This window comes from Puma concolor, chromosome B4 (genome assembly GCF_028749965.1).
Source record: "Puma concolor isolate L17-30 chromosome B4, mPumCon1.1.hap2, whole genome shotgun sequence".
In the NCBI taxonomy this organism is placed as follows: domain Eukaryota; kingdom Metazoa; phylum Chordata; class Mammalia; order Carnivora; family Felidae; genus Puma; species Puma concolor.
In genome coordinates this window covers 71,074,412-71,092,480 of record NC_141673.1, presented here as the reverse complement: position 1 = coordinate 71,092,480, position 18,069 = coordinate 71,074,412, and the positions used below count along the sequence as shown (strand labels likewise).

The following is an 18,069-nucleotide window of genomic DNA, read 5'->3' as shown; positions in this document are numbered from 1 at the left end:
CCATAACAAAGGGGATACGCGGTTAGTGATTAGGTCGCATCGATGCTTTTAGCCCAAGCCCATTGTTGCTCTCTTAAACATAAATGCTAACTGCAACCATGCCACTATCTCCTCTGGCCTCTTCCCTTTTACCTATAAGGTGAGTGCAAAGATGGATTCAAAATATGAGGTACTAAGTCTCCGGAGGCGAGAGAGGAATGGCCTCTCAATTCGCTCTCGGAAGCTCCTCTGAGTCCTATTAATGCCAATCCCGGTGGAAGCTCTGCCATCTGTCATCCCAGCCAGACAAAGGAAGTGTCCCGTTGGTGGCCATCATCTGAGTGAATTAGGAGGGGGTCGGGGGAAAGGCCAGAAGGAAGGCCTGTGCATCTGTGAGGAGAGAATTCACACTGTTGGCACGATGATGCCCACGGGAACCCTTTCGGCAAAAATGGAAAATGTAGAAGTAAACAAACCTCCATAGCGTCTGTGTTCTATTTCAGTTTCCTGAGCGGTGTGAGGGCACAGGTGCTTTACAATGGCGAGAATGTGGAAGATAATGAATAAAACCCCTCTGTTTCTATTTCCATAGGCACATGATTTCTGGCAAATGAGTTCCCAGAGATTGTTTTTTAAAGAGCTCTCCTGTGTCAGTCAGATCACGGGAAGTGCTGGGGAGGGCAGGCCAGTGGTTCATCCAGAATATTCTGTCTCACAAAATTAACAAGGGGCTTGTTATAGGGAAATGTGATGCATCCTGTTCACCATGACAGTCTCTAAAGATCATGAATTTATCCAAAGTACACAAGGCTCTCTTGCTATTATCTCAGTTGTGAATTTTTCTAAACCTTTCCTGAAGCAATTTCTATTTTCAACACATTTATACAGCTCTAAGAGTTAACTATGTTTACTTCTACATAAAGCAGCAATTCCTTTTATTTGTCCAAAACTCATCTTCTTCAAGGCCAGGGTTGCTTTTTTGCCCATGGCCTGTCAGCCCTTGCTGCCCCTGAGCTAGCCTGCTGTCTCCAAATTGAGATGTCCTGCCTTCACTTATGCATATATGAGGACATCTGTGATAAAACTTACATGCTCTTCAGGAATTGTCTTTACAGCCAGAAGAGAGACTTGAAATATATAATGAATTATATATACTCTTTGAGATATGAATATTTTCTTTTCCCAATTTTCTAGATTATATCTGATTTTAGCAGTATACCAGAATTTACCAGATCATTGTGACACATGTATTTGATTTGAAAGACTGTAACTTTACTTCTTGTATTTTTCTGGACAAATTATCTCACAGTTTACCTATTGGTTAACAGACATTTTCTGAATTAATATGTGTCTAAAACTAAGCCGGGATCTAGGCAATACAGAAATGAACATGACATAATTCCTAATCTCAAGAGTCTAATAGTCACCTAATTTAGTATAACCCCATGGCCTTTTACTTCTGCTTTTATCATAGCGAATTTCTACCCCTATCACTGGATTATGTCCTCAAAGGAATAGTCTCCCACTTAGGAGGTGACAAAGACAAGAGAGGCACTTAGAGAAACTATATTCATTTGCTTTTAAGTCTTAAGACCTTACTTTGCTAACTCAAATTAACTCTTATTAATTCATAAATTAGTAAATATCTTCAATTTACTAAATGTTCTCCTCATGGCCCAAGCACTTAATGTGGTTCCCAGATATCCCTAAATTACCTAGGGTGTGAGGGCACAGGTGCTTAAAGGGGTTAAAGAGAGGCTAAGTCAGTGAGCCCTGTTATCACTGCTCATGTCTGCAATGGGAGGACATTGATCTGGCCAAGAAGCCTGTTACAGCAAGCTGCTATTTCTTTAATTATCCAAAATTTATCTTTTTTAAGGCCTTGGTTGCTTGTTATCCCATAAAGGATTTTGAAGGCTTTGTGGAGCATGACTATTTCATATATCTGCACTGGATGCCAGAGTCTAGCCCAGTGGTAGCACCCATTTGGGATGAAGGTGCCTATGGCACAGCTCAGTCTCAGTGCTAACTGGCAACTTTACTGAGTTAAGAAAAAATTAATATAATTGCATATTTGATTAATGCAAGGTTTATTATATAAACCCCTAATCTCAAGAGTCTAATGGTCATCTAATTTAGTACATATTATATGGTGGAAATATCAGCACTTTACACTATTTTTTTCCTTAGTTGAAAAAACATTTTCCCCCAAATTGTCATTTCCTATGCTAAGTGATAGTGATATTGAGTGAAGAATCCTTTTAAAACCAACTAGCCCAGAATTCTGTAATCTCCCACAATGTGAAAAGATAAAATTACCATTATAATATCATTTTTGGCAATCAGTAGGATTCATTAAAGACACAAAATGCAAGAAAGAGGTAATCCCACCAACACCATGCAGTGATTTCTCATTAAAGGAGACAGTGAGAGATTTCAGCAAGGAGATTAATAGAAATAATGTATGGATTCTTACCCTCCCTCCTTGGTGATTTACATTATGTTATGTAGTTGAAACAACAGGGGGAAATGCAAAATCTCTCCTATGATTAATGCTGAAATACCAAGGCTCTTGTTATGGTTGACTGTACATTCACAACAACACACTTGGGAAATGGCAAGAGATCACTTATTTTCCTTTTTGTGTCTGATCCCCTTTCCATGTGGGTCATTTCAGGGACTCAGATTTACTTTTTATGGTAAACAGTGTTTCTCAGAATATACATTTTTTTTTTAAGGAAAGCTTTCTCTGCATGAAAATTTGTGGATTCCATCTTTTTTGCTCTAATGGTGAGATTTCCTGGCCCATCATAAAATGTTAAGGTTTAGGTGATGTTTATTTCACAGACTTATCAAAGAGATGTTTAGGGCTGGGGAGAAACCAGTAGGGTCATATAGCTCAGCTCCCTCACTTTATAGACAAGAACAGTGGGGTTGAGCTGTCTTGTGTGACAAGTAAGCTGTTTTGCTTACTGGTTCGCCACATATCACAGGGCAAAAGTAATTTTTTAAAGAGGAGAGAACGCATTACAAAAGTAACAAAACACTATGTGGGAAAATAGAAGGAAGGATGTTAGCAAAAAAGAATATCCTTCCTCTGCGTAAATGCGTAAGTGGACCAGCGGTTATGTTATGTGGACGGGAAACAAACAAACAAAGTAGGAAAAGCCACTGCTTGTGCATTTTTACCAGCTCCAAGTTTCAGCTGACTGGTTTGACAGTGGCGGGGGGGGGGGGGGGGGATGCTTGGGGGCAGGAGAGGTAGAGACAGTGCTACATCCACAGAAGAAAAGAAAGGAAACGTGATGTCAGTAGGAAGCCTGCCTCACTCTGTTCTCTCCCTTCTGCACTTCCCCACCCCAACACGGCCACTCAGCTGTGCGGGAGACTTGGAGACAGGTTCCTGTTCTTTAGCCTCAAAATTTTTGTATATAGTTGACCTATCTCTAGACTACTCTCCTGCAAGTTGTAGACAAATTACCAGTTGCTAAGAATTTTCAACATATGAAATATGCTGATTCACAAAGCATGTTTACATGTAACTATACACTTAGTCCTCTTAGATAACGGGTCCAGTTATAGCTCAATGATTCATGCTGTTTTATCCAAACTGAAACATTTGATCACCTTTAGGATATATCTTTGTTACAAACCCTTACATGCTCTTCTCTCCCTATATCACCAAGATCCTATATTAACTGGATTGAAGATATAAAGGAAGGAAACTGTAGAAAAAATACTCCTCTACATTTCTGGCAAATTTAATAGATTTCAGAGGACTTTCAGATATAAACTTATTTTATCCTCAGAATAATCCTTCGAGATCGTTATGTTGGTATCATTCTCCATTTCACAGAATTAAAAATTGAATAGCTACTAACTAGAAGGATTCGGGGTGGGGGGGAAGGACAGAATCATAGAACTGGAAGTCATCTGGATCAATTTCCTCAATTTGAAAATAAAATTATTGAGGCCTGGAGAGGTTAAACAGGTAACCCAAGGTTGTATTATTTTCATATTAGAATGAGATCTTTATCTGCTGATTTCCAGCCTGCAGTTTTTGACTGTGGTTTTCTGTCTCAAGGATCAGGAAAGATGTGTTACAGCGGGCTGATTATACCCATTAGCTGATGTCAGAAAACACATTTCTAATTTGTTCCTCCTCCATCCCATCTAAATTTTCAGGCTCCAGATCACATGATAAATAAAATAAAGTGATTCTTTAAAGTTTGGTTGTCAAAGTGACCCAGTGCACCATTCAACTTAGGTGGTGGAACAATAGTGTAGAAAGTGTGGGGGAGAGCTCCTCCTATCCTGAGGGTTTCTTACTAGTTTGGTCAGTGTACAATTTTTATGCTCCGATGTTATCTTTTCCCTTCTTTATTGACATTCTCTGAGCATCTTTTCCCACCAGAAAAGCACCATTCCCCAAGCTCAGTGAGCATCCTTTCTTCTCCCTGATTTTGTGACAGTACTTATCACTGGTTTCTGATACCCTAGATACAGGGCCCACTTTATGAGGGACTGCCCTATTCTTGCATCAATAACAATGACTTAGAGAGAGAGTACAAGTTTCTCCAAGGGACCTTTGTGAGTCAAGGTGATGGTCAGTCATAAAAATTCTTCCTCACCATCAGCATATGTAGTTTACAGCAAGAGAGTAGGTATGAATCTGCTGCAACAGAGAAGCACCCAAAGCCCCTCTCTCAACTTGCTTTCATGGAAGCTACAAACTATTGCCTCATTGATAATGATGAGAACCTCAGAACTTTTTTTTTAATGTTATTAAGTGTTATGTTTGGGGGGGGGGGGGAGGGGCAAAGAGAGAGGGAGACACAGAATCCAAAGCAGGCTCCAGGCTCTGAACCGTCAGCATAGAGCCCAACGAGGGGCTCAAACCCATGAACCATGAGATCATGATCTGAGCTGAAGGTGGACATTTAACTGACTGAGCCACCAGGCGCCCCAAGAACCTCAGAACTTTTTAATTCACTTGCCTCTCATTCCTCTCCTGTTTTCTCTTCCTACAGTATTCTCCATTACTTTCTTTCTCTCTCCTCTTTAGTATCACCTGATCTTTTCCTGTATGCTATTCTATTTGCAGCATAATAAAAACAAACTAAAGAAATGCAATATTTTCCAGGCTATTCTCTGTCCTTCTTTCCCTTTCAGGACCACATGAATTACTACTTCCTACAAAAATCCTTTCTGCAGAAATTAGCCCTCAGTCTTCATTACATTTTCCCAACATCTTCAGTGTTTACCATTTGTAACACTCAGTTGGTGCCTCACAAATGTGGCCTCTTCCTACTATTTATCTGTTGATGCCACTGTTCTGTTACCCTAACAAGATAATGAGTTCCCCCCTGTAAGGCAAAAATGTATGTCCTCAGCATCTACTAAGGTATCCTAAAACAGAGTCTATTATGAGCACAATAAATGTTTGATAATGCTGCTTACCTTTGTATTTGATTGAATTTCACTAGCTTGAGCTTTCTTTACTCATTTTATGGTTGATTCTTAGTGAGAATCTCTTTTAGTTTTGGCTATGACTCCAGGAGAGCAGGAGTGGTTAGAGCTTAGCAGTGCCAGATGTTATAAATAGTTTATCATATGTGCAAACAACATTCCCAATGTTTCAACTTACTCTCTAGTGTGGGTATGCAAAATAAATCATTTGGGCAAGAGTTTCCACTACAAAGACTTTAACAATTGTATAGCTGAACAATTTCAGGATTGGCAGAGTTATAATTTCCCTTCAGATAGTTTAGATAAATTCTCTTGATAGAGAAGTTGTACCTTCCTATGCAAATGCAGACATTATCACGTCTTAGGCAAGGCTTTCGTGTTCATAACAGTAACAATTACTGAGTTTCTATTATGTACCAGGCACTGCGTTTAGCATCTAATTATCTTATGAAATACTAACAGCTTTAGTAAATACTGTTATTTTCTGCATGCAAAGATACTGAGGTTTAGAGAATTTAAACAACTAGCCCAAGATCACATAGCTAGTAAGTTTTAGAGCCAGGATTAAAACCTTTCAATTTTGCATAGAGTAGGAACTTGAAAATGTATAAAGATGATGATAAAACACTTTCCCAAACTCCTCACAAAGTTATATTTTTATATAGCTCTATGTTCTGTTAGAATACATATTGCAAAAATTCATTAGAATGGTTTAATAAGTTTGCCCAAGATTCTCTCTTTTGTCCCAAGAGCTCTATAATCTTGTGAAGCAGTAACTTAATCATGTTCAATACTGTTATCTTCAGATACAAAATAAAATAATTTGACATACTATATTTAACATTTATAACTAAAGCTTTTGGAGCTTTTGGAACTAAAGCAATATATATATATATTGCTATATATAGCAATATAGCACCTGTTTGCTATAGGTGATAGCAAAATGTATCACCTATTTTGCTACAGCAAACCTATAAGGTATTACCATATCATGATATACTTGATATTGTAAAGCTTGCAATAAATTGTGATTATAATAAAATTATGATTGAATCTAGTATCCCTTGAAAATTTCCCTATGTTCTTTTTCATTTGCAGATGTAGGGATATCATAGATAATATGCCTCTAAACAAGGTCTTATTTGCATGAGAATTTTAAATACTACAAAGAAATTATAGCGGTTACAATCTCTCCAAATCATCTCTTCTAAAGCAGTTTATTGGCTTTGGTTGTATTTATATGTCTGATAAATGGATTCTGTTCAATGAGATTTGATGCAATTATTTTTAAAGTCTTGAAATGAATGCTCAAGAATTATTGATCTGAGTCACATCAACTAACGGTTTAATCAACAGGTCACCTACAAACAGCAATGTGAATTCAATTGATATACTGCTGTGTTTGCATTGCAAAATGATTTCTTGTCTAGACACAATTATAAAACTGTAAGAGATGTTCAATCAGATGTTAGACTTTTCTAAGAATTTAATTATAACTTTGTTTTTTAAATATTAATTGAGATATTCTAGAGAATAACCTACATGGAACCAAATTTGAGTATGGCTGTGGTACCTACAAAACAAGGCAGCTTAATCTGGTTAGTATAAACAGCATAAATTATTGACTCTGGGACCTACAGTTACATTCTCATGTGGTCTAGAATACATTTAGGAAATATCCTTTGCCAATTCACTTAATGGCAGCATAGCACTCTCAAAAAAATGCTAACAGATCTAAGACATGAACAATTTATACTATTATACCATTATCTCCATTTTATTGGGGAAAAAAACCCTATTGCAGTTTTATAGGTCTTTGACTAATATGCGGTATTTTTTTTTAATGCAGGTAAATGGTTTAACTATGGAATTATCTTTCTCGTCCTGATTTTGGATCTTAATATGTGGAAGAACCAGATATTTTATAAGCCTCATGAGTACGGACAGTATATAGGCCCAGGGCAGAAGATATACACAGTGAAAGACTCCGAAAGTTTAAAGGATTTGAACAGAACCAAACTTTCCTGGGAATGGAGGTCCAATCACACTAACCCTCGGACTAATAAAACATATGTTGAGGGAGATATGTTCTTACACAGCAGGTTCATAGGGGCTAGCCTTGATGTCAAGTGTCTGGCTTTTGTTCCGAGTTTAATAGCTTTTGTGTGGTTTGGATTCTTCATTTGGTTCTTTGGACGGTTTTTGAAAAATGAGCAAGGCATGGAGAATCAAGACAAAACTTATACTCGCATGAAAAGAAAATCACCGTCAGAACATAGCAAGGACATGGGGATCACTCGAGAGAACACACAGGCCTCAGTGGAAGACCCACTGAATGACCCTCCTTTGGTTTGCATCAGGTCTGACTTCAACGAAATTGTCTACAAGTCTTCCCACCTAACGTCAGAAAACTTAAGCTCACACTTGAATGAATCTACCAGTGGGACAGAAGCCGATCCGGATCCAACAACTTCTAAAAGTACACCTACGAACTAGATTCACTTACTTGGAGACAGCACAAAAAGCAACCTTGAGTGTAACTTTAAAAAGTTAGTCTTTCCTTTTGTAAATGTAAAGTTTACGTAGTGTTAGGTAAAGAAACACAAACAATGCCACAACGGTGCTCAACATGCTTTTTCTAGGACTCATTGTTTTCTATTTGTATTATAATCTACGTGCCTCCTGTATATCTAACAGTCCTTTAGAGATTGCTTTTCACAATTGCACAAGCTATTTACTGACTTTACAGCATAGTAGAAGATTAGCTGATTACCCATGTATCTGATGTTCAACCATAGTGGTGCCTTGAGACATTAAACTGTTTTTAACTGTACCAGAAATGAAGTGTGGAACAGTTCTCTAACCTACTTCACATGGGGTGTTTTTTTTTTTTTGTATACAATTATTTTTGATCTACACTTGATGTCTTAGCAGGAAACAGATATAGCCAATATGTGGCTTAGGAAGTATCTCTTTTACCTATTCAGCAGTGGAGTTGGTGACTCTGACAGCAGGATTGCAGAGAGGCATGGTGATTGCCTTTGAATTTGTATTGGCTATCTGCCAAATACAAATACAGATTCAAAATTCAGTAATAGGAGAACGATAATCCAGCATGGGTCACTACTTGTGAAATGTGACTTTCTCCAACCAGTAATTGCAATTAGATGATAATACCTAATTATGTTTTCCTAATTAAAGATAAATTGCTACTTGATTAAAAATCCTGCCCTTCACCTATGGGAACAAAGGTTAAGAGGCACAGTTGGATGAACTCTCAAACTTATTGGCATTTACACAAAGCTCTAGAAAACCAAGGAACTGAAGTTTTAATCATGTGAAGGTTGTACAGCCTACTATCTACAATATTTGTACATCTTTCTGTAAATATGGCTCTGGACAATGAAAATTGAACAACCTATGCCAACCCTGAATAAGGGAACTCCTCTAAAAATTATGCAGCAGAACCTTGTGAGGTAGAAAAAGAAGTGCATGAAAGAATCTGTTTAGTAGCTTGTTTTGTGTGTTTTTTGTTTTTTTTAAGAATTAAACATCATACATTAATAAATATGAATTATACATCAGTGAATCTGTGATGTAGTTTTTTGTTTATAATGGATTCATTTGTATATTAATTTAACAACAGCCCATTTAATTTTAACTTGATGCCAGATGAGTTAAAAAATGGAACATACCCAACTTGCTTTTAGTTTTGTTCCATAAATTGTGGTTGCATGTTCTTCAGGGGGTTGGGGAGATCACTTTTAAGGCAAAATTGTTCTCCTGTCACATACTGACATAACTGTATTTTGTCTTTATGATTTTTAAAATATCTCTTGATCTATCTGCTTTTAAGCTTGCAGCATGCTGAATTTAGCATGTGTGATAGAACTATGTATTTATCTGTCACTTGAGAGCCAGCTTTAATAAACACTTTCCTACAATTGTTTACTAAGCAATTAGAACCATGCCCCTGCTGTTTCATTTACCTTTAATAGCTATGTATGGTGCAACTTAGAATTATAAGTATCTCTGAAACTAAAAATGCAGAGATCAAGCTCACTATAGTAACCCACTGACCATACTGTTTAAAGAAACTTACCATGTTCTTGCTTGGCCAATGTGGTAACATTGGCCATTACCAAATTTACATAGCATAAAACATTGAACTTTTGACTCTAGGAGAACACACACACACACATAGACCCATATATTTATATACACTCACTGTTCTATAAATATATATATTATATAATTATATATATAAATATATATAAATATAAATATATATATTATCCTGAAAGTGTCTTATAGAATGAAGAACGAAGTTGATTTATAGAAATTGGGTGTTTATTAGCAGTATATAATCCTTATGAAAATATTATTTGATAATTTTTAGGTAGGTATTAAGGAAAAAGTGGTTCAATGAGGTAATCTAATTAGCAGAAGATAGAAAAAATAACAGCACTATGCTTATGTGTATCCTAGTGTAGGGACTGACTAGAGAAGGTGGCTATCAGCTGACATGAAAATGTATCTTTAAAGTTTCCCTAAGTTTTAGTAACAGAGTAATTACCAGTAATGGCATTTTTTTTTTCAGCAATGGCATTTTAATAGTCAGGATCCAAACCTTTGAAGGCTTCCAATAGTTGTATATATCAATCTTGACCTATTTATCTACCCATGGGTCTCCTTCCTTATTCTGCTACCTCTTTTAGTATACCATATTTGCAATTATACCAAGTAAAGATTAGCAAATCAAATAAAATCTAATGAAAGTCAAAAGCACATGTACTAGTGCTTTTTGAATACCAGACCTTTTGGACTATCAAGGGCATTACAGAAAAAAAAAAAAAAGTAGTAAACCCAGAAAATAAAGGGTTAAAAAAAAGGATTAAAAAACCACTAACTGCAGATTCTAAAGAAAGCATAACAAATGTGATGCCTTAATTGCAGTGATGCTTAAGGACTATAAACAATTATATTTCTACTGTTCAGTAATTACAGTATTTTCTTTCATGCAGTGCAGAATTTGCACTAATTTGGCACAATTTTAGTATCCTACATTATAGAGTACTTCATTAGTAGTTTAAATGGAAAATTAAATAAACACTATGAATTTATGCCTGATAATATATGCCTAGACATAAATCTCATCACCACATGCTCATTTGTATTATATAACCATACTTAGTTATCTCATACTCTCCCCATGGTGGCCACTTATCATGTTCACTTATATTATAGCACAGCTGAGATTACCAGTGAATCCTATTAGAAATCTTAAGAATTATTTCTTTTCCATTTGCCCGAAGAGCCAGCCCGGCACAAAATCTCCTTTTACTTTTCATCAGATTTCCATCAGGTCATTCCCACAAGCACTACTGGCTGACAGTACAATGGAAAGTAGTTGTGCAACATACACACTCACATTTGAGGATGGGAGTCAATACTGTTGTCTTATTTCACCACTGGCCACCATAAGCAATTCCAATACATTATTTGCCTACCCTGTGGATCACCAACCCAACCCAATATGAAACATGGGAAGAGAACTTCCTCTTAGCTGTCTCTGTAACTGATGACTCATGATGCCAACTGAATAATCTGACATTTGACTAAGACCTTAGCACTCCATAATTGCTTATTACCCATCTGTCCTCACTCTGAACTGATCCCTATTTTAAATTAAAACTCTTGGCTATGCAACCACAATCTGGGTATTGTGCTTTTAATGGTGTTTTCCCAACCTCAGACTGGGATGGCTCACTATTCTATCTTGCCTGATTTTCTCCAGAAATCAGAAATTTTGCCCCTCAGAATTCAACTCTAACCTATTAGCTAATCCCATCTTTAAGATGGGGAAAACAAGTCAATTAGTTTTGTAACAAACTGGCACTTTTTTGATTTATCCAAATTTTTGTTTTAAACATATTTGTGTGCATAGGATTCTGATTAATGGGAACTGGTATGGATAAGAGAATCAAGGTCATAAATTTTGGCTTCTGTTTATACTGGACTAGAACTGAACTGTAATCTGAACAACTAGAGAAGTTTAGATGTAGTATTTGTAGCTCACAACTCACTCTTGTTAAAGATAACTGGAAAAAGAGCTAGATATTTATACTGGAAAGAGAAGATTAGGCAGATAGTGAAACATGATGGAAGTTCTTGCCATGACATCTGGGAAATAAAAAATGGTAGTTTTAGTGTGAGTGGGCTTTAAAACTCTGGCGAGGGGATGGAAGCCTTTGTAAAAGGAACTTCAGCATAAAGTTATTGTGAGTCCACTACTTCTACCTAATAAGAGTCCTAAGAAGACTCAAGAAGATGTTTCAACATAACTGAGGGGGTTACACAAAAGGTTGGTTGGTTGGTTGATTTCTTAAACATTCTACCACTCATGTCACTCTGTGTCTGTCCAGGAAATATGGTGAGACCTGGGAGAGGGGACATGGGGTCCATGAAACAAACAATAGAGGTGGGTGTGGGCATATTGGGCAATGTGAGAAGAGAAAGACAAAAATCTACACTTAAAAATTGAGAGAGACTAGAACATCCTTGATAGAAGAACAAAGATGGCAGCAAAGTCTGTGTGTAAGCATTTTATCAGCATATAAAAGTTGACATATTGTAAACAAAAATGCCTTGCAGATGCTTTATGATAAACATTCTGAAAATTTTAGTAAAACAAAGTATTATCACTACTTTAATATGTATAATATAGCACAGATATTATTTTATTTTATTTTTTTTAATTTTTTTTTTCAACATTTATTTTTGGGACAGAGAGAGACAGAGCATGAATGGGGGAGGGGCAGAGAGAGAGGGAGACACAGAATCAGAAACAGGCTCCAGGCTCTGAGCCATCAGCCCAGAGCCTGACGCGGGGCTTGAACCCACTGACCGCGAGATGGTGACCTGGCTGAAGTCGGACGCTTAACCGACTGCGCCACCCAGGCGCCCCGATATTATTTTAATTAAGTGTGAGGAATCCATTATTTTACTCAGAGAATATAAAACACATATAAGGGGCACCTGGGTGGCTCAGTAGGTTGGCCTTTTGGCCTTGGCTCAGGTCATGATCTTGGGGTTCATGAGTTTGAGCCCCACAACTGGCTCTCTGCTACCAGTGCAGATCCTGATTCGGATCCTCTTTCCCTCTCTCTGCCCCTCCCCCGCTCACCCTCTTTCTCTCCCTCTCAAAAAATAAAATCAATCAATCAATAACATATAACTCACAGGTTTATTTCTTACCTCTATCTTCCAAAAGACTTTTCATAAAGTCTTAAGTTCCTTCACACCAAATAATTGTACTACTAAACTTTTTGAGGACTTATCTGCATGATTAAGAAAGACCACTCCAACTTATCATTGACAACTACATTAACAAAACAAATTTATAGATGCTTGTCGCCCTAATGAATTGTTTTCACTCTATCCAGATCATTGCTTAATCCTGATAATAATAAGACTACCATTTTGAGTATTTTCTATATGCAAACAAATTACACATTTAATCCTCATATAAACCACGGAAGGTAAATATGGTTAATTTTTTTACAACTGCTAAAAACTAAGGCTCAGAGAGGTTTATTAGCTTGCCCAAGGTCACAAGGCTGGCAAATACAGACATAAGATTTGAACTCAGATGTGTGTAACTCCAAATCCCATTATTTTCCACTATAATCCTTAATTAAGATCCATTCAAACTACAGTATCCATTTCAAACAGTATCTTTGGTGAGAATGACCTGGGGAACCTTGTAAAACCATTCAGATGCCTGATTTCTAGCAATTCTTTTCTCTCAAGAATCTAAGTTAAATAATTTCTAACAGGTGTCTGGATGCAATTTACAAGTTCTATCTTATGATTGAAACAGATAAGGTTGAATTAAATGACAGAAGCATTCAGTTCGTTCCCAGGTGTTCTGATTTAAACTACACTTATAAAACCACAACACCGATTTGTCCTGACATAATTTCCAGTGTTGCAATTGGTTTATTTCCTGATTTCACTTTCCTAGGAGGGGAAAGAATTGACCTCTGCATGTTTTGAACACACCTCAAGGGTGGGCAATAGATATGAATATTCAAACAAGAAAAAAAAATGATGCATTGATGGACAGATTTAGAAAGCACAATTCAAATATGGGATCTAGAAGTAACTATATTTTGAAGAAACCATCTGAAATTTATTTTTAAAAACCTTTATAAAGGTGAGCAAACGGTATTGTGACAGGACAAGCACTGGCTTTGAAAAACATGTCCCTTGAATACTATAAGCCTTAGGTTCTCATTCCCCAAATGGGAATACCTCACAGAGTTTTGAAGAGTTTGAACTAAAACTGTATGTGCAAGAATTCTGTGAACTGAAGTTAAGTTGTGCAGATGTGAGGTACTATCGAAGGTGTGGGGCACCAGTCACCTCAGTGCCCACCTTTCAATAGCGCCCATTAGTTTACCTTCATCAGCAGCTCCAGGCCAATGCTGCCATTGAACATGGTTAGGCTGTTTGCTCCCAATTTGTCTCTCTGTAATTGTTTTGAACTCTACAAGCCTCAATGTTAACGCATTTCACTTTTAACAGAAGTTCAGATTCCTTGGTTTAAAGCAAGTGGCTAAGATGTCTGAAATCAATGGCCATAATCCCTTGGAGCTGCTGGGCCAAACCTATTCATCAAGATTTTCTCTGCTCTAGCATTCTTAAATTATTTCCTTCCTTTCATGATTGCCTTAGCAGCTTCTCTTATCAGGGCTTTCTCATCGTGCCAGTAATCCACCACATTTCATAAATCCTGAAGTGTCTTCAGCATTTCAATGAGAGCCGACATGCACACCTGAGCCCCTGCACTTCAGGATCTTCCCACCTGTGATTGGATGTAGTCAAGGAAGCCATTCTAAATCAGGGTGTCACTCAGCCTTGCCTTTTAGGAAGAATCTACCTTATATACCATGGAATCCAGGCAACACCTTAGCCACAGCATAGTCATTTATAGAATGATACTTTAAAACAGTATCCTGGTTTTTTACTCAGCTTACAGACTTACTTCCTATGAATACCTTATTTTATCTGGATAGTCCAGTTGACTTCAACCTAACAACACTGGAAAAGGTCAGCACTTAAAAACAGTCACTCTTGTCTGAAACAAAATGTGTAAGATGAAACAAAGAGCAATAACCAATTCAGGAAAGACGATTACTATTCTAAAAATTACTATTCAGATTTGATAATAATGAAATTACTATAAAATTGCCTTTGAACAAATTATAATGTTCTTGAATTTGAACAACAATATTTAGTTTCTAATATGCCAAAAAACTGGGAGGCTCTTTTATTTGCATATCCAATGTCTCCAGTGGAGATAGACTATACCTACTTTGTGTCTCATGGGTCTACTCTCCTCTCTGTCATTATTACTTACTGCCATGCAGAGATCCATCATTCTTCCTAAAATACCTGCAATGTGGTCTTAACTGGTCTTCTTGACTCTCACCTTGTCCAGTACAATCCATTTTCTATACTTTTATCAGAACAATCTTTCTAGGGTCTAAATCTGATCATGTAACTTCAGTCTTTCAGTGACCACTTGTTGCTCACCAGTGGTTTTTAATAATATTGTCTACAACTCCAAATTCCAAGTGGGCTAACAATAAAATATCCTTTCTTGCTCATGTTGCAACTGAACTGAGTGTCCACTGGGTGGCTTTCCATTCAGTGACTTGGTGTTTCAGACACAGTTCAACAAGTGGTTCCTTGACTTTCTGGGATCTTAGTGTTCTGTGTATCTAGCTGGCTGATGAGGAAGGAGAGAAGGTCAGGAAGATCCTACAAGTTTGAGGAACATATCCGGTAGGGACATATGTCATTTTTTGCATTGCATTGGCCAGAATTCTGGCAAGGTATGGTAGAATATGTCATTCAGCTCTATGACCATAAAGGTCAAGGCAATTTGGGCAACTTCTAATGAGAGGAGCATTTACATAATATACACCCAACCAGGTCTCACACCGGGAAGTTCTAACTCAGTGGGTTTAGGAAAAAACTGAAGTTGAGCTGAGTTTTAAGAGTTCCATGGGTAATTCCCTAACAAACATCAATTTGGGCATTATTGATAAAATGCAAAATCCTATCTGATACTCAAGACCCTATCTGACTTCTGTATTGTTTTGTTTTCCCATGCCCAATGGGTTCTAATCACCCAGCCATGTTCAACTACTTTCTGCTCTTCTAATAAGCCTCTATCCCATTTAACTCTGCTTTTGCTCATTATCTTTTGTTTAGAATCTCCCTTTTCCATCATGACCACCAGGATAAACTCCAATATCACCTCTTTTATTAGGTCTTTCTTCATCTTCCAACATAGAACTGCCTACCCCTCTATTGTGTGCCTATATGACCTACATTTTATCTATTATAGTATCTTTAACATTCTTTTTTTCTATATGTTTGTATGTCTGTATTTGTATTAGATTATAATGTTCTTGATTCTGCCTATAAGGATGAACTGAGGTGGGGAGAAGAATCACACATTAATTATCTTTTATCATTGTTTCTAACTCAATAAAATTTGAATGAATAACTATCTAAAGAGGGAGGAAATGTACTTAGAATTGTCTAATTTATGTAGCATAATATGCTCAAATTCTCTGATCTTCTCCATGATAAATGTTGTAAGGGAATGGACTATACCAATCAAATCCTTGAAGTTAAGCAGGAGGCAGGATCATTACTTACATTCAATATGGGGAATGGGGGACATATTAATCAGGGCTCTCCAGAGAATCAGAACCAATAGGATGTGTAGATATAGATACAGGAGATACAGATAAATACAGATATATATGAAGATTATTATGAGGAACTGTCTCATGAGATAATTGAGGCAAAGAAGTCCCACATCTGCGCTCTGCAAGCACTAAACCCAGGAAATTCAATCTGAGTCTGAAGGCCTGAAAACCAAGGGAACCAATAAAACAAATCTGAATCCAAGGACAGAAGAAAATGACACGGCCCAGCTCAACAGTGAGGCAGGTGGAAAAAAAGGACGAAATTCCTCCTTCTTTTGCCTTTTGTTCTTTTCAGGCCCTCAGTGGATTGGATGATACCCAACCACATTGGGAGGGGAGTCTACTTTACTGAGTTCACCAATTCCAGCGCAAATGTCATCTGGAAACACCTCCAAAGACACACACACATACAATGTTTAATCTGGGTACCCATGGCCCACTCAAGTTGAAACAGAAAATTAACCACCCAAAGGGGTAAGGATAGCAAATTTTAAAAACCTAATTAAAAAGGAGTGTTACAATTGAATCAGAAAAAATGCACAGAAATTCTTCCTCAAGTATGGGAGTCTCAAGACAGGTACCAAGAGCCAAACCAGGACAAAGCATGAGAGATAATTAAAACAAAGAGCAGCAAATTAAAGTGGCAGCTGGAAGTCCACCAGTCTAATTCCTGAAACAGAGGTGCTATATTCTCATCCGACTGTTCAATGCTTCTACTACAGATTTGCATGGGTGAGTTGACTGTGATTGACTGGGTAGACAGTTGCATAATCACCGATCATGTATCCTAAGATACCAGACCTTTCAAAAAAGAAATATACTACCCTGCTCCACATAATTTTGTGAAATTGTAGCTCTAGGAGGGAAGACTCCAAGCACTCAAGGAATCCACAGGCAGAACTAAACAGAGTGTAGAGAGATGATGAAACCATTTTGCAGGATTTTACATGTTGTTCTCTGAAAGCCAAAATTAGAAAATAAACATAAGTCAGAAGCTCTAAAACTGTGATTATAGCTGTACTTCTATAACTTGTATCTCAGAATTCCTTAGAAACCTATTTACATGTTGAAAACATCAATTATTCCTCCCATTTGAGCAACGTAGTTCTTGTAATCAATTGCTTTGAGTCAATGCTTAGAATTATTCATGAAAGAGTTATATTTTAATGGCATTTGATGAGAACCAGCAGCAGCATCCATTAATTTGATTAGTTTTGTATGGGCTGAAAGAGAAAACTGGCACACAGCCCTAAGTGAATCAATAGTGTGGGATCTAAGTGTGAGTATCCAAGCCAGCTTCACTAGCATGGAATCCAGCACAGAATGACGACTGGGGAAGGGCAAAACATTAGGGAAGACATGTCTGCTATCCTCTCTTTCTGCCTGCCTCCTTGCCTTTTTTTATCATCAGTCTCCTCTTTCACCAAGGCAGTGAATGTAAGCTGTTTTCCTACTCTATCCTACCTTCAGCCCCACCCTCTGCTCCTTTCTAAAGGACAGAATGGAGGTGGGGTGTTTTGTTGTTGTTGTTGTTGTTTGGAAATCTAACTTCTTAAATATGTGTCAAAGCCCAAGCCCCAAAACAGAGTAATAAATCTGGACATTGAGGAAAACAGGAGCCAGGGCCTAAGGTTTAATTTCCCTGCATGGTTCATCCATTTGAAAAGGTTGAGGAGTGGCTGTCCAAGAAAGCAGAAAATGGTCTTTATTCAAGTGATCCAATATGAGGGGAGGTGTGGCAGCAGCCACTGCTGAAGCTGTCAAGGTACTATCACAGTTCCAGAGGATCCTGACCAGCTTGAAGCACAAAGCATTCCTGGGAAAGGCCCAA

The 18,069-nt window shown here is 37.4% G+C and overlaps 1 protein-coding gene across 6 annotated transcripts in view; it reads left to right on the top strand.

Moving 5' to 3' along the window:
* TMEM117 (transmembrane protein 117) overlaps window positions 1-9,032 on the top strand; it is a 497,242-nt gene extending 488,210 nt beyond the window's left edge. For all 6 annotated transcript variants that reach the window (XM_086713605.1, XM_086713606.1, XM_025930316.2 and 3 more), the window contains one exon: window positions 7,298-9,032. In XM_086713605.1, the coding sequence (XP_086569731.1) occupies window positions 7,298-7,944 (647 nt within the window). In that variant the 3' untranslated portion in view covers window positions 7,945-9,032. The remainder of the gene's footprint in view (window positions 1-7,297) is intronic.
* Window positions 9,033-18,069: the final 9,037 nt, after the last annotated feature.